The sequence below is a fragment of the Microcaecilia unicolor genome, chromosome 4 (assembly GCF_901765095.1).
Source record: "Microcaecilia unicolor chromosome 4, aMicUni1.1, whole genome shotgun sequence".
Taxonomy (NCBI): Eukaryota; Metazoa; Chordata; class Amphibia; order Gymnophiona; family Siphonopidae; genus Microcaecilia; species Microcaecilia unicolor.
Genome location: NC_044034.1, coordinates 248,798,534 through 248,821,485, shown reverse-complemented (window position 1 = coordinate 248,821,485; position 22,952 = coordinate 248,798,534). Strand labels below are relative to the sequence as shown.

Here is a 22,952-nt window from a genome sequence, read left to right as displayed (position 1 = left end):
TTACCCAGTGAACGGAGTTCCCGGGAAGGAATGTAGGGAGAGATGAGAGTGAAGAGGTACTGAAGAGCTGCAGAGTGAATACACTTATAGGTCTATAAGAGGAGTTTGAACTGTATGTGGAAACGGATAGGACGCCAGTGAAGTGACTTGAGGAGAGGGCTAATATGAGCATAACGACACTGGCGGAATATTAGTCAGGCAGCAGAATTTTGGACAGATTGAGGAGGAGAGAGATGGCTAAGAGGGAGACCTGCGAGAAGCAGGTTGCAATAGTCTAAGCAAGAGGTGATAAGAGTGTGGATGAGGGTTCTGGTAGTGTGCTCAGAAAGGAAAGGGCGAATTTTGGTGATATTATATAGAAAGAAACGACAGGTTTTAGCAGTCTGCTGAATATGTGCAGAGAAGGAGAGGGAAGAGTCAAAGATGACCCCAAGATTATGAGCTGATGAGACAGGAAGGATGAGAGTGTTATCCACAGAAATAGAGAATGGAGGAAGAAGAGAGGTTGGTTTAGGTGGAAAGATAAGAAGCTCAGTCTTGGTAATGTTTAGTTTCAGATGGCGCTGAGATGTCTAGACAGCAATGTCAGACAGGCAGGCTGATACTTTGGCCTGGATTTCGGCTGAGATTTCTGGTGTGGAGAGGTAGATCTAGGAGTCATCAGCGGAAAGATGATACTGAAAACCATGGGATGAGATCAGAGTACCAAGGGAAGAAGAATAGATAGAGAAAAGAAGAGGTCCCAGGACAGATCCCTGAGTTACACCAACTGACAGTGGGATAGAAGTAGAGGAGGATCCACTAGAGTATACACTAAAGGTATGCTGGGAGAGAGAAGAAGAAAACCAGGAAAGAACAGAGCCCTGAAATCCAAGTGAGGATAGCGTATCAAGGAGTAGGCTGTGATCAACAGTGTCAAAAGCAGCAGATAGATCGAGAAGGATGAGGATAGAATAGAGACCTTTGGATCTGGCCAGGAACAGATCATTGCAGACTTTAGCAAGCGCTGTTTCAGTTGAATGAAGGGGGTGAAAGCCAGATTGATGTGGATCAAGAATAGCTTGAGATGAAAGAAAGTCAAGGCAACGGCGGTAAACAGCATGTTCAAGTATCTTGGATAGGAAAGGGAGGAGGGAGGAGGGAGATGGGGCGATAGTTGGAAGGACAGGTAGGGTCCAATGAAGGTTTTTTAAAGAGTGGTGTGACCTATGGCATGTTTGAAGGCATCAGGAACAGTCGCAGTGGAAAGTGAAAGATTGAGGATATGACAGATAAAAGGGATGACAATAGGAGAGAGAGTGTTAAGTAGATGGGTGGGAATAGGATCAGAGGAACAGGTAGTGAGTTTTGAGGAGGAAAGAAGATATGTGTAGTTTCCTCTTCAGTGATTTCAGAAAAGGAAGAAAAGGAGGCAGGGGTTGGCGGGTTGAGAGAATGGACTAAGGGAAGGAGAGGTGGAGGTGACTTGGTTGAGAATTCAAGTTTAATCTTGTGAACCTTATCATGAAAGTACTCAGCCAGAGTCTGGGGGGAAAGTGAAGGGGGAGTTGGAGGTGAGGGCACTTGGAGGAGAGAGTTCAGTGTGGCAAAGAGACGTCGAGGGTTTGAGCCAAGAGAATTTGTCAACTGGATGTAATAGTCCTGTTTGGCAAGTAAAAGAGCAGACTGGAAGGAGGTCAGCAAGAATTTGAAATGTATGAAGTCGGCATGGGCACGGGATTTCAGCCAAAGGCTTTCGGCAGAGCGGGCACAGGAACATAGGTAGCGGATTCTAGAGGTCAGCCAAGGCTGGGATTTGGTATGTTTTACAGAATGGGGAAGGGAGGAGCGAGAGTATCCAGCGCAGAGGAGAGAATAGTATTATAGGAAGAGACAGCCTCATTGACGGACTTGGATAACATAGTGGTAGAGGAGAGATTTGAAACACTGGAGGACAGAGTAGAAGGGCCAATAGCTTGAAGATTCCTAAATGTATTGGTTATAATTGGACGGGACTGGGGAGGAGGGTGTTTAAGTGTGAAAGTTATCGGATGATGGTCAGAGAGGGGAAGAGTTGAGGCACAGAAACTGGAGAGTGAGCAGTTTGAGAAGAGGATAAGATCAAGACAGTGGCCATTCTGGTGAGTGCGGACAGTGGAACACAGTTGAAGATTGAAAGTGGATGTTAAAGCAAGAAACTGAGAAGCATAAGAGTCAGAGGGATCATTAGCATGAATGTTAAAATCCCCAAGAATGAGGGAAGGAGATGAAGGTTCAAGAAAGAAGGAAAGCCAGACATCGAAGTCCGTGAGAAAGGAAGAAAGGGACTTATCAGGGGGTCGATAAATGACTGCTACTTGGAGAGGCAGAGGAGCAAATAGACGGATGGAGTGGAGTGGAGTGGAGACGGAAAAACAGTGACTGACTGGGGTTTCTCCAGGACAGGTTTGGGAACCCCTCCAATAAGCAGCAGTAAATTAACAAGCTTACAATCCTTTTGTCATATAGCCTAACATTATTTCAAATACTTTCCTGTAATCAAGGTGAATATATATGAGGCACATTTGGATTTTTATAAAAGTCCAGTAGGAGATCATTCCAATTTGCATGCTATCTAGGATACACTTATTTCACAGATTCTCCAAGTGCCTAGGATAGGCTTTTGTGGTGCTGTCTTAGTTTGCAATGCAAGACTGATGTGTAGTTATGGCTGAAAACTTGTTATGGGCTAGTGTTAATGTAAGCATTCAAAGCATATTTCATGCTTGTTTGCAACAGTAGTGATCAGATGCATGAATTCTGATTTTAAAATACTTCTAGGCATGACATGTTTCTCTATTTTGTATGTGGTTTATAAACAGAAGGGAAGAGAAGATCAATCTGTGGTTGTATTGCTGCATCCAGGATTCCTTCCAGCCATTGAGACATTATGTCCTTATTGAAAACTGCAAACCTTCACCCCGAATACTGATGGGATTCAATGAATTTTAAACAATGACTACTGCACAAATAGTTCCAAGAATGAGCTCATACTTTTGTTCAAGAGAAAGACCAATTAAGATCTATTTAGACAGAGCACAGATGGTAGTTTCCTCTTATTAAACAAAGCCATCTCTTGTGCTGCATGTGAAGGCTCAGAGTTAGGTTTACTCTCTTGAAACAGAATTCCTAGTACTTTAAAGTCATATGTATGTTTTTCATTGAAGGCGACTAACGCCTCACGGTACTATGTAAGCCACATTGATCCTGCAAATAGGTGGGGAAATGTGGGGTACAAATGTAACAAATAAATAAAAAGGGCTGTGCTAACTTCAGAACATTATGGATCTCCTTACCAAAGCACTGGGAAAGTGTGGTACAATATTTAGAAACAGAGAAACATGACGGCAGATCCACGTGTCTGTCCCGTGCCTTCTTAAACTCTGACACAGCCTTTGTCTCCATGACCTCGACTGGGAGCCCATTTCACGCATCCACCACCCTTTCCGTGAAAAAGTATTTCTTCAGATTCATCCTAAGCCTGTTTCCTCTTTATCTTATGCCCTCTCATTCCACAGGTTTCCTTCATTTGAAAAAGGCTCACCCCCCCTGTATATTAATGCCACTGAGGTATTTAAATGTCTCTATCATATCCCCTCTCTCCCACCTCTCTTCCTACGTATACATATTGAGGTTCATGAGCCTGTCCCAATATGTTTTTTTTTTTTTGATCGAGATTGCTGACCAGTTTTGTAGCCGCCCTCTGGATCCACTCCATCCTGTTTATATCTTTCTTTAAGTTCGGTCTCCAGAATTGCACACAGTATTCTAAATGGGGCCTCACCAGAGAATTGTACAAGGGCACATGCACTTAGTAATTGTAAGAATGATTTATTATCAGTGGAGAAAGCTGATGCAAGGGTGGAAATCTCAAGGCTCATTCAGTTGTGTCATGACTTCAAAAATACCACACTCGTCCTTCCCTACACCCCTTCCCGTGCACTCCGCTCCATGGATAAATCCTTCTTATCTGTTCCCTTCTCCACTACTGCCAACTCCAGACTTCGCGCCTTCTGTCTCGCTGCACCCTACGCCTGGAATAAACTTCCTGAGCCCCTACGTCTTGCCCCTTCCTTGGCCACCTTTAAATCTAGACTGAAAGCCCACCTCTTTAACATTGCTTTTGACTCGTAACCACTTGTAACCACCTGCCTCCACCTACCCTCCTCCTTCCTGTACACAATAATTGATTTGATTTGCTTACTTTATTTTTTGTCTATTAGATTGTAAGCTCTTTGAGCAGGGACTGTCTTTCTTCTATGTTTGTGTAGCGCTGCGTATGCCTTGTAGCGCTATAGAAATGCTAAATAGTAGTAGTAGTAATGAGAGTCTAAAATACTGTTCTGTATGCCCTATTGGGGGAGAAATATGTCCTATAGAGCCGGTGGTGGGAGGCGGGACTGGTGGTTGGGAGGCGGGGATAGTGCTGGGCAGACTTATACGGTCTGTGCCAGAGCCGGTGGTGGGAGGCGGGGCTGGTGGTTGGGAGGCGGGGATAGTGCTGGGCAGACTTATATGGTCTGTGCCCTGAAGAGGACAGGTACAAATCAAGGTAGGGTATACACAAAAAGTAGCACATATGAGTTGATCTTGTTGGGCAGACTAGATGGACCGTGCAGGTCTTTTTCTGCCGTCATCTACTGTGTTACTATGTTTACTATGTAATGAATTTCTAGATATTTTAATGCCTATATAAAACAACTGTGCTTTCTCCATTTCAGAATGTCGTAATTATAGAAAGATATGTACTTTCCGTAAGAGCATAAGAATTTCCATAGTGGTTTAAGCCCAGCTTCCATTACATTTCTTCACACTATTACAGGGCTTACGGGATAGTTATGTCCATTAACCAGCAGGTGGAGATAGAAAACACAGATCTGAGGGAATTTGGGTGCACCCTTACCTGGACTTGCTGATCAGGGCATCATCCTATCAGAACAGTGTAGAGGCGGTGGCCAGAGTGGTGCAGCTTCTTCAGTCATTGGGTTGGGTGATCAACTTCGACAAAAGCAGACTCGTGCTATCACAGAGACTGGAATATTTGGGTGTGGTGTTTGACACACGATGGGAGTGAGTGTATCTGGAAGAGGTGAAAAGTCAGAAGTTAGTGTGGAAAATCCAGTTGCTCCTTCAGTGCGCCAAGCCCCGGACCTGGGACTGTGTCCAGGTTCTGGGCTCTATGATGGCTGCTATGGAAGTAGTTCCCTGGGCACAAGTTCATATGTGTCCGCTGCAGGCGTCCCTTCTGCGGCGGTGGTTGCTGGCTTCCCAGGATTACAGTGTTCAGCTGCCCTGGATGAGATGGCCTCGCAGACTGTCTCGGTTGGGACTCCATTTCCCATTGCTCGCTAGAAGGTGGTGACCAGAGATGCCAGCCTCTCGGGTTTGGGGGCTCATTACAGAGCTCACTTGGATCAGGGGACATGGACTGTGGAGAAGGCTGGTTGACTGATCAATGACTTGGAGCTTCGGGCGGTGCACATGGCGCTGCTTTCCTTTGCATTGGTGCTGGGCAGGTCCCTGGTGTGGGTCTTTACCGACAGTGTGATTGCAGTGGCCTACATCAACATGCAAGTAGAGGCCAGGAGCAGGCAGCTCGCATTGGAGGCCAGCCTGCTGATAGACTGGGTGGAGCGGAATCTTCTCTGCTTGTCAGTAGTGCACATTGCAGAAGCCCTAAATGTGGAGGCAGACTTCCTCAGTCGGTACTCCATTGGCCCAGGAGAGTAGTTCTCTGAGGCCTTTCGCCTGGTGATGAGTCATCAGGGGATGCTGTCGCTGGATCTTATGGCGATGTGGAAGAACACCAAGGTTCCACAGTTTTTCATCTGCCGCCAACATCCAGACACTGGGTCTGATTGTGCTCCTTCAGGACTGGCTGGATGCAGGATTTCTTTATGTCTTCCTGCCATGGCCGATGATCAGCTGTTGCGGAGAGTAGCGAGGCCCCGGGGTCGAGTGATCTTTGTGGCACTGGATTGGCCATGCTGGCCATGGCATGCAGACCTGGTCCGGCTTCTGGACAGTGACCCATTGCGCCTTCAGCAGAGTCGAGGGCTCCTTCGGCAGGATCCCGTGTTCTTGGATGATCCCTCCTCCTTTGGCCTTACTGCCTGGCCATTGGGAGGGCTCAGCTGAGGAGGAAGGGTTACATGGATTCGGTCATTGCGGTATTGCTCCAGGCGCGGAAGCACTTCACTTCCTCGGTGTATGCCCATGTTTGGTGCATGTTTGAAGGTTTGTGTATGGAGCCCTCCGCTCAGATTGAGAGTGTATTGTCATTCCTGCAGGAGGGTGTGCGCAAGGGGCTGGCATTGGGCTCCTTGAAAGTGCAGGTCATGGCTTTGGTATGTTTCAGAGGTCACTTACAGAACTCGTCGTTGACATCTCATCCAAACATGGTGCATTTTTTGCAGGGCATAGGCCGGCTTTGCCCATCCTTTTTGGCACCATTTCCAGAGTGAAATTTCAACCTGGTCCTTTGGGCAGTTCAGAAGTCGTACTTTGAGACTCTCCGACAGGCTACATTGAAAGACCTCACACTCAAGGCAGTATTCATGGTGGCAATTGCTTCGGTGTGGAGAGTTTCGGAGCTCCAGGCGCTGTCATGTTGAGATCCCTTCCTCTGGTTTAAAGCGGCAGGGGTTTCGATATGGACAGTTCCTTCCTTTCTGTAAGGTGGTTTTGGCGTTCCACATTAATCAGTGGAGCTGCCATCCTTTCGCAGAGAGGACAGGAAGGCTCAGTTTACATTTTTGAGGCTCCTGTAGTTCACCGAGTATTGCTGTGATATCTCAAGGTCACAAATGATTTTCGGAGGTCCAATAGGCTTTTTGTGCTCTTTGGCAAGCAGAAATTGGGTCTCATGGTTTCTAAGGTCTTCATTGCTAGGTGGTTGAAGGAGGCCATTTGTTCAGTTTATTTGCTTGAGGGGAGGCAGCCTCCTCCTTCTTTGATGGTGCATTCAAAAAAGCGTACTGCGAAGGCCACGTTGATGTTCCCAGCAGACATTTGTAGGGCATCGACGTAGTTGACACTGCATACCTTTTCTAAACACTATCAGGTGGGTATCGTGGTATTTTCTGCAGCTATGTTTGATGCCTCAGTTCTGCGGGATTGCTTTGGGACTTCCCACAAGTCCTGGAATAGTGGGAAGAAACTTAATGGAAGGAGAAATTAAGACTTACTTGATAATTTTCTTTCCATTAGTTCTTCACACTGCTCCAGGAGCCCACCTTGTCTGTGTGTTGATATGGAGTAGTGGATTAGTGTGCATATTAATCCACTACTTGCCCGAAGACTGGCGCTTCAGGTGTGAGTGCTTTTGTTCCTGTTGGGGTCCCTAAGGGCAGTGCGTAGAAGGGAGTCTGTTTTTTTTTTTCTTTTTGTGGCATGATTATAGTTGATTGATAGACTCCAGGCTTGTTTTTCCTAGTGCTTTGCTTTGTACATATAGAGGACTGGGCTACATGACTGTGTAGCTCAATTCTGTGTTTTCTGTCTCCACCTGCTGGTTGGATGTTAATTTTTAATGGACCTTTTAAACTCAAAGCTAAAAATATTTTTTTAATGGAAGGTGTGTTGGAGGCCTGTAATGCTGTCCCAGAGGAGATGGTGGAGACTGAAACCATGCCTGAATTAAGTAAAAGCAAACAAACAAAGAGGGTACCTAGTGGAAAAAGGATGGAAATAAAGCAGTGAGATAACCTGCTGCACAGAATACAGTTGCAAGCCCAAAAAAGTAGTGATATGTGCTTCCAAGAAGGCATGGCATAACCTGCATGGAGCAACAATTAAAGCCACAGAAACTTTGAAAAATTGAATGAGGGCTTGATGAAGGGGTGGCGGAGGAGAAGGAGGAGTCATTATTATATCCACCCAAAGTGGATGCATCTTTGCAGGGCAGAATAGATGCACCAACTTGGTTTGTATCTGCTGTTACTAATTGTACTTGTTTCATGCCAGTCATTTTTAAACTTCTGTTAAATCTCTTTAAGCTAAAGATCCATAACCTGTTCTTTATAATTTTTGTTACTGTATGTTTTCTAGTTGATTTATTACTATGTCAGGTACCATAGCACAGTGCCAGTTCTAGAATTTCTGGCACCCCTCATCTCCCTTTTCCCTTTTCCCTCTTCTCGACCTCCACCCCCCTTACCATTCTGTTTCTCCCTTCCCGCCCCAGAGACAGCAGAACCTCTTTGTGTTTAGGAGGTACTCATGCACTGCCCTGAGCTCCATCTTCAGTTCATACACCAATTTAAATCATATATCCCCTAATTCTATAGCAGGGCACCTAACGTTAGGCACCACTCATGCACATATGTTATAGAATACTAGCACTTATACACATTAGTGCTAAAGCACAATCCCATAATATGCATTCACAGACTGCTTAGCTCATAAGTGCAAAGGGGCAAGTATGTTAGGGCTGACCAATTGCTTAAAGGCTTAGACAGAAAATTGCAAATAAATTAGGCCTAGCAGAGGCCCCATCCTCTGATGAAAAGACTGGCTCAGATATACCAATTACCAATGATGCCAGGACTATAATTAAAGAGTTAATGTACAATAATGGCTAGCTTCAGATCTAGGTTTCAAGTCATAGGCCACCACCAAGGTACTACTACCACTTATCATTTCTGCAGCGCTGTACACTAAACATGTATGAAATAGGCCCGGCTCAATAGAGCTTACAATCCATTTAAGACAAACAAACGGAACAAATAAGAGACTTGCTGAATGTCTGGAACATATTAAGCCTCAGCTCAGAGTTAGAAGTTCTAGTTTTTAGCCTCCCCAGCCCAAACTGTGACTTCCCCTCTTCCCTGCTCACTGCTTCTTCTACTGCCTTCCAAGGTCTTCGTTGGCAGCAGTGATTAAGTTCTACAGAAAAGACGCACAGGACCTTTTCTGTACCCATGCCCCTGCTAGCTCTGCTGGTCATACCTCTCTGACACAGGAAGTTACGTCAGAGGGGGTGTGACTGGCACAACTAGCAGTAGTACTTGCAGGGAAATGGTCCCTTGAGCCTTTCCTGTTGGTTTTACTGCTGGCACCACCAATGCAGGAAGGCAGCAACAGAGTGAACAGGAGGGAGAGAGAAAGAAAGAGAGAGATAGTGATGCTGGGTGGAAGGGAGTGGAAGAAGAGAGAGTGAAAGACAAGGCAATAGGGAAGAGAGTGTGGAAAACAGAGACGGGGCAATGCTGGATGGGAGGAAAGAAAGATGGGGCAATGCTGGTTGGTTGAGATGAGAGAAAGATGGAGTAATGCTAAATAAAGGAAGGAAGAGAGATGGGGCAATGCTGGATAGAGGGGAAGAGAGACGTGACAATGCTGCTTGTGGGGAGGAAAGCAAAAGAGATGGGTGATGCTGGATAGGGGGAGAAAGAGAGATAAGGCAATTCTAGGTGAGGGGCAGGAAAAGAGACAGAGAGAGAGAGAGAGGGATGTTGTATGGCAGAAGAGAGAGGTTTAGAAAGGGAACAGTTAATGACAGGGGAATAAGAAGAAGGGACATGGGAGAGCCTGGTTGAAGGAAAGAGATGGAAAGATGTAGGTAGGTGCAGTAATTAAAAAAAATAAAGGGCACTTAAGACTGGATAGTAAGAATGAATAAAATCTGAATGGACAGAGGCAGAAAAATAGAAGAAAACTGAAAGGAAAAGATAAAAGTTGAACATGGATATAGTGGGAGAGGTGAAGAAAACAGAAGGAAAGAAAATGTCAGGAAAGCACTCAGGACTGAGACCTACATGATTAGAGAAACTGAGGGGAGAAGTTATCAAGCTGTGTTCTTGACGCAACTTAAAGAGCCCTAAAGCAACTTGACTGAATTTACCGCAGTGATGTGCCACCGCATATTACATAGTAAAGAGATGCAAAACGTTTAATGGCATCTTTTGCATCTCATTACTGTACAAATGCCCTAACACAGCTTGTGGTAATGCAAGGCAAGTAGCATTAGGGCCAAAATATTACGGAGTTTGTTGAACTGGTAGATCTAGGAGCAGTGCACACAGGAAAATGGTCCTGCCTTGCATCTTTAATGCTGCTTTTACTGTTGCCATTTTCCCTGCAGTGCTGAGACAGTAGTGGTGGCAACAAGAGAGAAAGGAGGTTCAGTGGGAGAGTTACCCACTTTGGTGGGAGTGTGGGAGATGGCTCACCAAAGCAGGAGTCTTCTGCTGAGTGTGGGAGACTGGCAGGTCTGGATCTTGCTGGTCCCACTAACGCTATCGAGCTTTGCCAGAACTACAAATCACACAGATGGCTGACGATTGTGTGTGTTTGATTATAGCTTTATTAAAGTTTTAATAAAATCTCCCTTTGGAGTTCAACTCATACTGTTATCCCTAGGGTGGTGTCAATTCCTCCTCCAGAGGAAGTACTTAAAAACATCCTGGGAAATACACACACAAAAACCTACACTATCACTCTTTTATGTGTACTTTAAAATGGTGTGTGCATAGGTGTTCCTGGGGGGCTGATGTAAATTTCTGGAGTGGAGGAATAACCTGGAGTGGTTATTGCAGCTGGCTTTGATCCTGGCAACCTGGGTTTAGTTCCCACTGCAGCACCTTGTGACTGTGGGCAAGTCACTTAACCATTCATTGTCCCAGGTACAAAAACTGAAATTGTGAGCCTTCTAGGGACAGAGAAAGTACCTGCATATAATGTGTACAGCACTGTGTATGTCTAGTAGCACTATAGAAATGATTAGTAGTAATACTATTTTGTGTGTGTTATGTGTTTGCTCATTGGCCAGCAGCAGAACTATATTACATATCAATTTTGTTCTACATGATTGTAATCTATCTGAATGGCAAAAGACATGTGTTATGTTTTTTAGTGTATTTCAAGTCAAGTCTGTAAGGATTATGGATACTAAACTGAGAGAAGCAGAAGGATTTAATGAAGATAGTTCAGGTAAGCATGCTATTCAAACATGAAGTTACTGTTCAAAATTCGTTATCCCAGTTGAAACCTATTTTGCATTTCTTGGAGGCTGATCCCTTTAAAAATTGAATCTGAGTTTTCAAAAGTATGCAATGGTATGTTCAAATCTGAATTTGTGTCATCTGAAAATAATTGGACAATCTTAGATTTCACAAGTGAAGTGGAATGTAAGAACATAAATATTGTCATACTGGAACAAACTGAAGGTCCATCAAGCCCACTATCCTGTTTCCAACAGTGACCAATCCAGGTCCAAGTACCTGGCAGGATCCCAAGTAAGACAGATTTTATGCTGCTCATCCTAGAAATAAGTAGTGAATTTTCCCAATAATAATAAGTATGTCTTATTAATGGCTTATGGAATTTTATTTTAGGAAATTTCCCAGACCATTTTTAAACCCTGCTACACTAACTTCTTTTACCACATTCTCTGGCAACGAATTACAGAGTTTAATTGCATGTTGAGTGAAGAAATATTTCCTTCATTTTGTTTTAAATTTACTTCTTAGTAGCTTCATTGCATGCCTCCTAGTTGGAAAGACTGAACACGTGATTCATGTCTACCCATTCCACTCCACTCAGTATTTTATAGACCTCTTATCACATCTCTCCTTAGCCGTCTCTTCTCCAAGCTGAAGAACCCTAGCCTCTTTAGCCTTTCCTCATTTTTGTCACCCCTCTTTGTACCTTTTCTAATTCTGCTATATATTTTTTGAGATGCAGTGACAAGAACTGCACACAATATTCGTGGTGCGGTCGCAATACAAAGGCATTATAATATTCTCAGTTTTGTTCTCCATTCCCTCTCTAATAATGCCTAAATTCTATTTGCTTTCTTAGCCACTGCTGCACACTGAGTTTGATGTTGAAAGACCCCTCCCATTTTGTAGTAATGGGTCAATTCATCCATTTTGAAGCTGGAAGGAGACTGAGGTGGTTAGCTATTCTGCCTTCTGCCAGACCTGTAATTAAAAATCACTATTCAAACTAGTGGCGTTCCTAAGTCTGCTGCCACTCAGGGTGGATCGCTGCTGTGCATCCCCTCCCCGGCGCATCATCTCCCCCCCCCCCCCCAGCACATCGCTCTTAACTCCAGGGACAGGGGGTTCATGGAGCAGTCGCACGACTGTCAGCTCCCCAGAACAAGAAGTAACATCAGAGGGAGCAGGGAACCAATGGAGCCGACAGCTGTGCGGCTGATCTCTGCACCCTCTTTCTGGGTGCACCTGGGGTGGACCACACCCCCACCATCCCGCCCTTGGTATGCCACTGATTCAGACCTAAAGCAGAACTGCGCAGGAACCTAAACTGAAGAGAGTATGATAAAAATGGCTGTAAAGTGAGGTATGTTCAGCTGCTCTGCTCTGTAAAATCTATTAGCTGTGTCATTTTAGTATGTATAAGCTTCATTTTACTTTTTCAGGTATGCCCAGTCCCACCCACTTTGGGCTTAGCCACACCCAGCAGCAGTGCACCCTTGCTGTGTCTTTCTGGGATCCCCAAGCACCATCACCTGAAGATCTGCTCCTTCAACAGCCAGAACTGCTACCAAGCTCAGTAGTCGATTGCAGTTTTTCTGGGCTATTGCCACTGACTGCTGAACTTGGAAGGAGTTCTAACTGCCGGAAAAGGAGGTCTTTAGCTGGTGGGGATCCCCAAGCCCTGCCAGCTGAGATTTATGTTTTGAGTTGGGGGAGCACCAGGGGAGAGGATGGTGAGAACCTTTAATGCCCACCCACTTTGGGCTCAGGCCCACCTAACATTTTCTGTCTGGCTATGCCACTGCTGTGAGGTTAGTACAGTTTAAAAAGTGAGAGTACTTGCTCACACTTTTACCTTCATCTCAACCCATTTGAATGTTATTTGAAATACCTGTTTCTCTTGGTTCCATAGAATTCAAAAAGGAAAATCCCAGAACACTGAAAACAACAACACTGGTAGAGTCAGGTAGTCCACCTTCTCATGTCAAGGTGCCACTAGCTCTTCTGGTATATGGATTTTGATGTTTTTTGGCTATATTGTCCATTACTTTTAGAGCAATAGGCCTCACTTCAGTGTAAAAACAAATAGTCTTTAGGGGAAAAAAACCAGTTGTACTTCTTGTTTTCCTCATTTGCTCACGGACAAAACTGCCAGACTAAAGCCAATTCCCTTTTTAGGCACTTCATAGAGCAGAACAATTCCCAAACTTAAAAATATATTCAGCCTTTTCACAACAGTCCTTTTCTTTTCTCAAACTACTTTTACAAAGCACTTTCAAACACTTCTGGGGTTCTGCCTCTTCTCCTAGGATTTCTTCACCTCCAGTTATGCACAGCAGGGGCATAGCCAGACACCCAATTTTGGGTGGGCCTGGGCCCAAGATAGGTGGGCAGAAGCACTCTGCCTTGTCACACAAGTGATTTGGTCTCTTCCTCTCTCGCCTGCAAGCCATATGATCTCTCAAACATCCCCCCTCCTCTGTATACCTTTTAAATAGCAGATTTTCACTGGCAGCGAGCAGCAGCTAATAGACACTGCTCATGTTGACCCCACATCCTTCCCTCTGATGCACCTTCCTGTTTCTGCATAGGCAGAAATACATCAGAGGGAAGGCTATGGGGCCGCTGCAGGCGAAGATCTGCTATTTACAAGGTATGCAGGAGAGACAATTGTTGGAAGTTTGACTGGTGGGGCTTGGGGATCCCTGCCAAACACATCATAGGTGTGCTGCTACTGGGTGGGCCTGAGCCCAAAGTGGGTGGGCTCGGGCCCACCCTTGGCTACGCCACTGATACACAGGCTCATGCTGATTTTAAATCACCACAGTTTTAATCCCCTCCCTCTACAGGCTTGCAGAGTCAGAAAAAAAATCCCTTGACAAAAAAACCCTCTGCTGTCAAGAAGTCAGTCCTAGCAACACTCTATGGCTGCTTGTATGTAAAGAACAAACATCTTACTTCTAATACAGCTTATCTCTGGTTCTTCCCACTGGTCAGTGTTCATCTTCTAGCAGTTCCCAGGTGCCAAACTCTGAATCTTAGGACTAAAAGACTAAATGTTCAATCCTAATTTTTGCATAAACTGCTACAGATTCAGCCTGTTCTACCAGCATGAGTGGAGGACACACTCTCCAGACTGTCTTCCATAGGGATTGCATGCCCAAAGCTGAGTTCCAGCTCTACCCCCTACTACTTCATGAGAACTGTAGTTTTTAGAGGTCATCTTTTCTCAGCAACTCATTAATTTTATGTTTGAATACTTTTATTGTCATTGAATAATCACAAACAATATAACGAACAAACATTGCAGAAAATACATCACAGAGCAACAGCGACTCCATCAATGGTTTATTTTAATTCAGACCCTCCCTCTTCCAGACCCTTCCCCTTCCCCCAAAGAAAACTCTTGCAGAGTTTTGCAATGTCGCTTCTTGAGAAGGAATCGCTCTCCGTAGCGGCCATAATCTTTGGCCAGACGCCAAGTCCAGAATGAGGTGCCTCCTTTCACAGGAGACTTCCAGTCTGCCCAACAAGATAAACTCATTTTACATGGTATTCGATACTTTATATGTACACTCGAGTTTGATTTGTCCTTGCCATTTTCACGGCACAGACTTCCTGTGAAAGAAGGTGCCTCATTCCGGACTTGGCGTCCGGCCGAAGATTATGGCCACTACGGAAAGTGATTCCTTCTGAAGAAGCAACATTGTGAAACTCTGCAAGAGTAAAGGAACACTTTAAAAGAAACAATGGTGGAACAACAGGGATCGGTGAAGGAGAAGGGACAACAGTAAAGATTAATCAGTGAGACCTGGACACTTTCAGGGTTGTTTTTTTTTTTGGACACATACCGTGGAGGATGATGCTTTGAGACAACAGTAAAGTTTATATGGACCTTGGGGGTGTTCATCAGAGACTGTATAACACAACTTAACAAAGCACTTTATATACCTGTGTTTATATAACCTTGAATACTAGGTGAAGGTTAATCTCCAATTTGTTTTAAATTTACTACCTAATAGCTTCATTGCGTGCCCCCTAGTCCTGGTATTTTTGGAAAAAGTAAGCCATTCATGTTCACCCATTTCACTCCACTCAGTATTTTATAGACCTCAGCCGTCTCTTCTCCAAGCTGAAGAGCCGTAGCTGCTGTGGAGGGACATAATCGAAAGGGGCACCCAAGTTTTCCTTAGGACGTCCTCGCAGGATGTCCCGGTGAAGGGGCAGGGAAACCTGTATTATCGAAACAAGATGGGCGTCCATCTTTCGATAATACGGTCAGGGACGCCCAAATCGCGAAATTTAGGTTGAACTTAGAGATGGTTGTCCTTAGAGATGGTCGTCCCTGATTTTCGGCGATAATGGAAACCAAGGATGCCCATCTCAGAAATGACCAAATCCAAGCTATTTGGTCATGGGAGGAGCCAGCATTCGTAGTGCACTGGTCCCCCTGACCTGCCAGGACACCAACCAGGCACCCTAGGGGGCACTGCAGTGGACTTCAGAAATTGCTCCCAGGTGCACAGCTCCCTTACCTTGTGTGCTGAGCCCCCCAAACACCCCCAAAACCCACTCCCCATAACTGTACACCTCTACCATAGCCCTTTATGGGTGAAGGGGGGGCACCTAATTAGATTGTAAGCTCTATCGAGCAGGGACTCTCTCTCCATGAAGCGTTGCACACGTCCGGTAGCGCTATAGAAATGATAAGTAGTAGTAGTAGTACATGTGGGTACAGTGGGTTTCTGGTGGGGTTTGAAGGGCTCATATCTACCACCACAAGTGTAACAGGTAGGGGGGGATGGGCCTGGGTCCACCTGCCTGAAGTGCACTGCACCCACTAAAACTGCTCCAGGGACCTGCATACTGCTGTCTTGGAGCTGGGTATGATATTTGAGGCTGGCACAAAATATTTTGAAAGATTCTTTTGTGGGTGGGAGGGAGTTGACCACTGGAGGAGTAAGGGGAGGTCATTCCCGATTCTCTCCGGTGGTCATCTGGTCATTTAGGGCACAATTTGTGGCTTGGTCGTAAGAAAAAAAGGACCAGGTAAAGTCGTCCAAGTGTTCATCAGGGACGCCCTTCTTTTTTCCATTATCAGTCGAGGATGCCTATGTGTTAGGCACGCCCCAGTCCCGCCTTTGCTACGCCTCCAACACGCGTCCGTGAGCTTTGGTCATCCCCGCGACAGAAAACAGTTGAGGACTCCCAAAATCGGCTTTCGATTATGCCAATTTGGGCGACCCTGTGAGAAGGACGCCAATCTTGCGATTTGTGTCGAAAGATGGGCGTCTTTCTCTTTTGAAAATAAGCCTGTTAGCCTTTCATCATACAGATGATGTCTCATCTCCTTTATCATTTTTGTTACCCTTCTCTGTACCTTTTCAAAATCCATTAAACTTTTTTGAGATGTGGTGGCCAGAATTGTACACAGTATTCAAGGTGTGGTTGCACCATGGAGCAATACAAAGGCATTATAACATTCTCATTTTTGCTTTCCATTCCTTTCCTAATAATACCTAACATCTGTTCCGCTGCACACTGAACAGAGATTTTCAAAGTATCATCAACAATGACACCTAGATCCTTTTCCTAGTTGGTGACTCCTAATGTGGAACCTTGTATCACGTAGCTATAGTTTGGGTTCCTCTTTCCCACTTGTATCACTTTGCACTTGCTCACAATTAAGTGTCATATGCCATTTGGATGCCCAGTCTCCCAGTCTTGTAAAGTCGTTCTGCAATTTTTCACAATCCTCTTGTGATTTAACAACTTTGAATAACTTTGTCATCAGCAAATTTAATTACCTCACTTGTAATTATAATAGACTCTACCGTTTTGCCCGGTACCAACATCAGGCTCACCAGTCTATAATTTTCTGGATCACTTCTGGAACTCTTTTTAAAAATTGGCATTATATTGGCCAACCTCCAGTCTTCCAGTATCATGCTTGATTTTAAAGAGAAATTACATATTACTAACAATAGTTCTGCCAGATCATTTTTCAATTCTATCCGTACTCTGGGATGTATACCATCCAGTCCAGATGATTTGCTACTCTTCAGTTTGTCAAATTGTCCCATTCATCTTCCGGGTTTACATGGATTTGTTTCAGTTTCTCTGACTCGTCAGCATTGAATACCATTTCTGCATTGGGATCTCTCTCACTCTTCCTCGGTGAAGACGGAAGCAAAGAATTCATTTAATTTCTCACACGACGTTCAAGTGAAGAACTGGGAGTCCCCTCTGTTGGTCCCTGTCCTCCCTAAGGAGATTAACACTATGTAATGGATTCAGTCTTACAAGCACGCAACTATGGAATGCACTACCATACACCTTGAAAACAACTCGCAACCTAACAGACTTTCGGAAATCTCTAAAAACTTACTTATTCAAAAAGGCATACCTTGATTACCCAACTTAAATGACTCGATCTCACAACTCAGTGAAGCTAAGACTCGAATTGATCTCAACTCAACCCTTCCTCCTTATTCCCTGATGTGTTTATCCTACACGAACCTCAACATTGTCACTCTGTATCTGCTATACCGGAAATGGCGGTCGCCACCACGATTATTATGTAAGCCACATTGAGCCTGCAAATAGGTGGGAAAATGGGGGATACAAATGCAATAAATAATTAAATAAATAAATATAGTAACGCTATAGAAATAAGTTGTAGTAGTATGCCTAATTTTAAGCACCTTGTTTTGAAAGTGATGACAAGGTCTCCACCCACATTTCCCCTGCTATCCTACTGAGACACAATTTATAATTTATTTATTTATTGGGATTTATTAATTACTTTTGGGCCTTGTTTACTAGCGCATGCTAAAAATTAGCGCATGCTAAAAATTAGCGAGCACTATCCATGTAGACGCCCATAGGAATATTATGGGTATCTACAATGTGCCTCAGTAAACAGGGCCCTTTATGAACAAGTTTTTTTTCTTCTTTTGAATAGATGACTTGCTAGGGGCCAGGTGTTTTAAGGTTTCCTACAGTGGGTACAGTAAAATCTTCTAGACAATTGGTGTCATCTTTATCCTATATAGCTGCCTCCATTTGGAATTCACTTCCTCTTTCAATTCATGTATTGAGAGATTATTTAAGATTTAGGAAACAGTTGATTTTTGTATTAACTGAAAGTGGAGTTGTAATTCCCGAATCATGTTTTCAGTCTCTTTGTGAAATGTATGACTGATGTGTATATATATATATGTATGTATGTATGACTATTTATACAGTTTTCCCACAAAGACCTGCCTGAGTCTTCAAATGGAGGCAACAAACGAAAGACACCATTTTGTCACAATGTAAGCTGGCACTTTTAAAATTATTATACAGAATTACACTCTATATAAATTTAAGTAAATATTTAACATTTCATTTGGTCTTAGATTTTCCTTAGAAAGTCATGAGACCAGATATATTAATATTTCCGGGCTTTCAGCTGATAACAGAATAAACTTGAATGCAGAACAAGCCTGTTATGTGATAAGGACAATGAGTGAGAGCCTGAGCTGTAAATCATTGTGGGGATCAAATGGTCTGGGTTTGCACTGATAGGTAATCAATAAGAGAGGTGACAGTTAAGGATTCATAATACCTATTGTCAGCATTCTAGACCTCATTTGCAAAAGCAAACGCAATGAAAAGCCAGCAGTACCCTATAATGAATGCATTTAGAACATTTCATGACTTTCTAATGTGAACTTATTGTGTATTATATATGGAAATAAAATATTTTGCTTTGTTTTTACACTTTCATTAGGAAAGAAAAAGTCAAAGTTTAAATCTTTCAAAAAATTCTTTGGTAAAAAGAAAAAAAAAGAGACTTTGCCCTCTTTAGTGAGGATTGGTCTGAAACCAAGCCAATCAGCCAGTGATGTCACAGCTCCTCAATCTGTGCACATGGACTTTGATTCTGAAGAAGAAATGCGGTAAGACATTACCCTAATTTTCGCTTCCTTTTAATAGACAGTGCCTTGTGTTTACAGAAGTTTAGGAACCACTGGCAAAGCTAAAATATGTGATAGTGTTTCATATTATATTTTGTGACTGGTACTAAAACTTATTGCTGTTTTGAAGGGATGAAAACTCATATATTGCAGTGAACTGGAAATACAGGGGGCAACGTAATGCAGCACAGGAGGCTTTGCTCACAGCTTCTGTGCACAAGTTTTTGTGTAACTGTGGGCACCCTGTGTTAAAACAAATTTTGCACAAAACCTAACTGCATAAAGACGCGTGCAGTCATCAGTGCGTAGCTTATCTAAATTGCATGACAAGGAAATAATCATTTATTAAACTCGGATGCGGGAAAGACCCAGAGAGTAGGGCTATTTCACGCTGGGGCTTTAATGCCAGGTATAAGGAGGAGTAAAAGCTTAGTTCATTCTTCTGCAGTCAGCTTTAGTGAGGATTTCTTGCCTGTTCTTTTCTTTACTACCAGCATGACAACTTTTTTTTCTGGCTTTGTTGAAGGGGATAATTAAAAAAGTAAAAAAATATATATAAAGGCAGCAGGAGATGAGGACCTGAGGGGAAGATGTGCTGAACTGCTGACATTCGATCAAATTGCAATAATATTTCTGCACAGAATAATATTGGTGTTTAGGTGTGAAATAGCATTCCAGCATATAAGCATAATATATGCACATTAAAGCTCTGTGCGCAGCTACAAATTTCCCTAATACCAACAATATTTATGCACAGAACAACATTTTAGCACATGCATATATGTATGTTTATCTAATCTGAATTCCAGAACAGGTTTTTCTGTGCACAGAATTATAACTGCGGTTAGTACAGACTAGTGCGCTCTCACATTTTAGTGCACAACTTATTTGCATACTATTGGGTTACTGTATTGGGAGCCAGTTTTTTTCTTAATGTTTCATTAGGAAGCAGTGTGCTGAGCTTTATTGCACAGCTTTAATGCAGGGTTACTACATCAGCATTGTTTGCTACCCGTCAGCAAGCCATCTGGGAAGTCACTCGTTCTTGTTCTTGAGCTGGGGAAAGAAAACAAGAAAGTAGAAGTGGGTGTTCAAGTGCTGCCAGAAATTCATTCCCGGAATCACACATGTAGAACACATTATTTCAGGCCAGCAATGCAATATAGTAGAAATGACTATGAGTTTTTATGAACATTTATTTAGCTAATTGCCTCAATGTGAATATTATTTACAAAAGGCCATGTATATTTCTTCCGTGTATTTAAGGTGATTTATTCTTAAGGTTCATGCTAATGCAGTGCTAGCAGTCACTAAAGAAATAATTTTCTAAAGATATTTCTGCAGGTAAATTAGGGAAATAGCCTTTTATAGAATTACCTGGACAATGTGCTCATAAAGATACGTGCATAGGGCTAGATTCTATATATGGCGCCTTAATAATCTGCACGGAAAAAATATATACCTAGGCATATTCTATAAACTATGGCTGAAGTAGGCCTGGTATATAGAATACGCCTAGTGCCCGTCCATGTGACCAAATTTAGTCATGGGCATTTACGGCTATGCCTAAATTAAGTGCAGAATAGGTGTATTCTGTAACAGTGCTCATAGGGCCCCTTTTACTAAGCGGCGGTAAGCCCAACGTGGGCTTACCGCTCGCTAAACCTTAGTGGGTTACTTGGGTCGGGGGTGTAGAGGGTAGGGTAGGACCTAGAGTACAGCGTACGTACACTAGGGCTTAAGAATCCAGGCCCAGTAGCAGAGTATTCTCATATATAAGGTATTGCTGTATTGATTAATTGTTGTATCATTTGTGGCGGGGGGGGGGGGGGGGGATACCTTCAGGACTGTTTGTTTCTCTTTATCAAATTTTCAATTAAAAAAAATGTTCAAATGAAATGTGACCAGTAAACATTACCCATTTTGAAAACAGCTACATTTAAGATGATAAGATTGCAATTTGAAACCGAGTCTGCTTGGCAAAGGTGATGCATTTTGGGAAGAACACAATATGTTTGGATTGTACTTTCATTAACTTTAATCTTTATGAATTTTGAAGAAAGGAATTCAGTTACTTTTATAATTAGAGCTACCAGGGCTTCTCAACTTTAAAAATCCTCTTTACACAAGGTAAGAAACATAAGATTCTTCCCACTCCAACTCTATACAAAATAATTACAGAATGCAGGAGTCATCCACCAAACAATCCTATTGCCATTCCTAACTTAAGTTGAATTTCCTAAGTTAAACTGAATTCAGTTTAAATATCCCTTCTATGTAACCAGTATACCCTTTAATATTTTCTAGCAACCACATAACACTTAATAAAACCTAATGATTTAATTGATATCCACATGGGGTTAATCTTTATTTGGAAATATTATTTTTGTCAAATTGCTTGCATAATTTGAGGAGAGAACTCTGCTTTGTTTAAGAACCTTTATCCTTGATTGGGGGATGGGGGAGGAGTTCAAATCAGTCTAGAGCCAAAATATCTTTTGAATTCTTTGGATAGAATTCAGAATCTGGGAATTCAAAAAAAAATTTCATCGCACAATTACTTTTGGCAGCTGAGGGCTTGCTGGAAAGCAACTGGAAGTTTCAAGCTGTCACTTAAAAAAAATAGATAAAGCAAGGGAATTAATGAGTTATGAAAAACAATGTCAACTCTAAAGGAGAAATATAATTTATTTATATCAATATGGTCTTCTTTCATGAATATATTACCCAGAGAAGCATGAAAAGGAAGGCAACCTCTAAATTTTCTAGTTGATTTTAGAACAGCTGCTGCTAACATAGAAACAAATTAGTGCTAGATATCTTTCTACATGTAAGGCTAGGTTTGCTAAACGGTGTTACTTCATTAGCACACACTAATACCATTAATGCTTGTTATTAGTAAATATGAAGCTATATCCCCTTCTACAGATAAGTCATTACCGCATTCAGTTTGTTTTGCTAGTTCTTACACCAGTCAGAAAGTTTGGAGTACTTAGCTTACTGCACTATTTAGCAGAAAGGAGAGAGAGAATAAAACTGCTTTTATAGAAAAACATTGATAATGTTACTTTCTGAATATAGAAACATGACGGCAGATAAAGGCCAAATGACCCATCCGGTCTGCCAATCCTCTGTAACCCCCAATTCTACCTGTTCCTAAGCAATCCCACATATAGAGATTAATAATGGCCTGAACTCTTAGGGACCCTTTTACTAAAGGGCGGTAAAGCTACTGCCACGTTGGGGCATAGCAAATCAGGCCTACCACCGGAGCCTGGGTAGTCCCAGCCTCTGCCATGCGCCAACTGGCGGTAGAAAATGCATTTCTATTTTCTAGCGCCGGGAGCTTACCTGGCGTTGATCAGGTAGTTCTGCGTGCTACCCGGTTACCACCGGGTGAGTGCAGGAGCCCTTACACCGCTTCAGTGGTAGCAGTAGGGGCTTCCCTGGGAAATGCTGCCACACTGAAGGTACTTAGAAAGGGAAATGGGACTTGATATACCGCCTTTCTGAGGTTTTTTTTTTTTTTTTTGCAACTACATTCAAAGCGGTTTACATATATTCAGGTACTTATTTTGTTAAAGGGAAGTAGGAAGTGGACCAATGACTCCAGGGAAACGGGATACTGATGTATAAGGTACCACTTTATTCACAGACTCGACACAGTACTGTGTTTCGGCCACAGACCTGCCTCAGGAGTCTTAAATGATCCTTGGTACTAGAAATCAGTCTCGATGTCGGATGGTCTTGATAAAGACCTTTGTGATATATTACAGACGCTGTAGCGTCTCTGTGTAGTTTGTCCAGTACAGAGACTGATTTCTAGTACCAAGGATCATTTAAGACTCCTGAGGCAGCCTGTGGCCGAAACACAGTACTGTGTCGAGTCTGTGAATAAAGTGGTACCTTATACATCAGTATCCCGTTTCCTTGGAGTCATTGGTCCACTTCCACTTCCCTTTAACTGTTGTGTTTTCGTGGGAGTTAGTGTTCATCCACCCTGGTGGATTACCTCCTCCTTGGTACTTAT

General features: G+C 43.1%; 1 protein-coding gene across 2 annotated transcripts in view; it reads left to right on the top strand.

The window, feature by feature from the left end:
• Positions 1–10,856: 10,856 nt before the first annotated feature.
• Positions 10,857–22,952, top strand: part of LOC115469099 (uncharacterized protein KIAA1211-like) — an 87,549-nt gene continuing 75,453 nt past the window's right edge. For both annotated transcript variants that reach the window (XM_030201394.1, XM_030201393.1), the window contains exons 1-2: positions 10,857–10,950; positions 18,736–18,904. In XM_030201394.1, the coding sequence (XP_030057254.1) occupies positions 10,863–10,950; positions 18,736–18,904 (257 nt within the window). In that variant the 5' untranslated portion in view covers positions 10,857–10,862. The remainder of the gene's footprint in view (positions 10,951–18,735; positions 18,905–22,952) is intronic.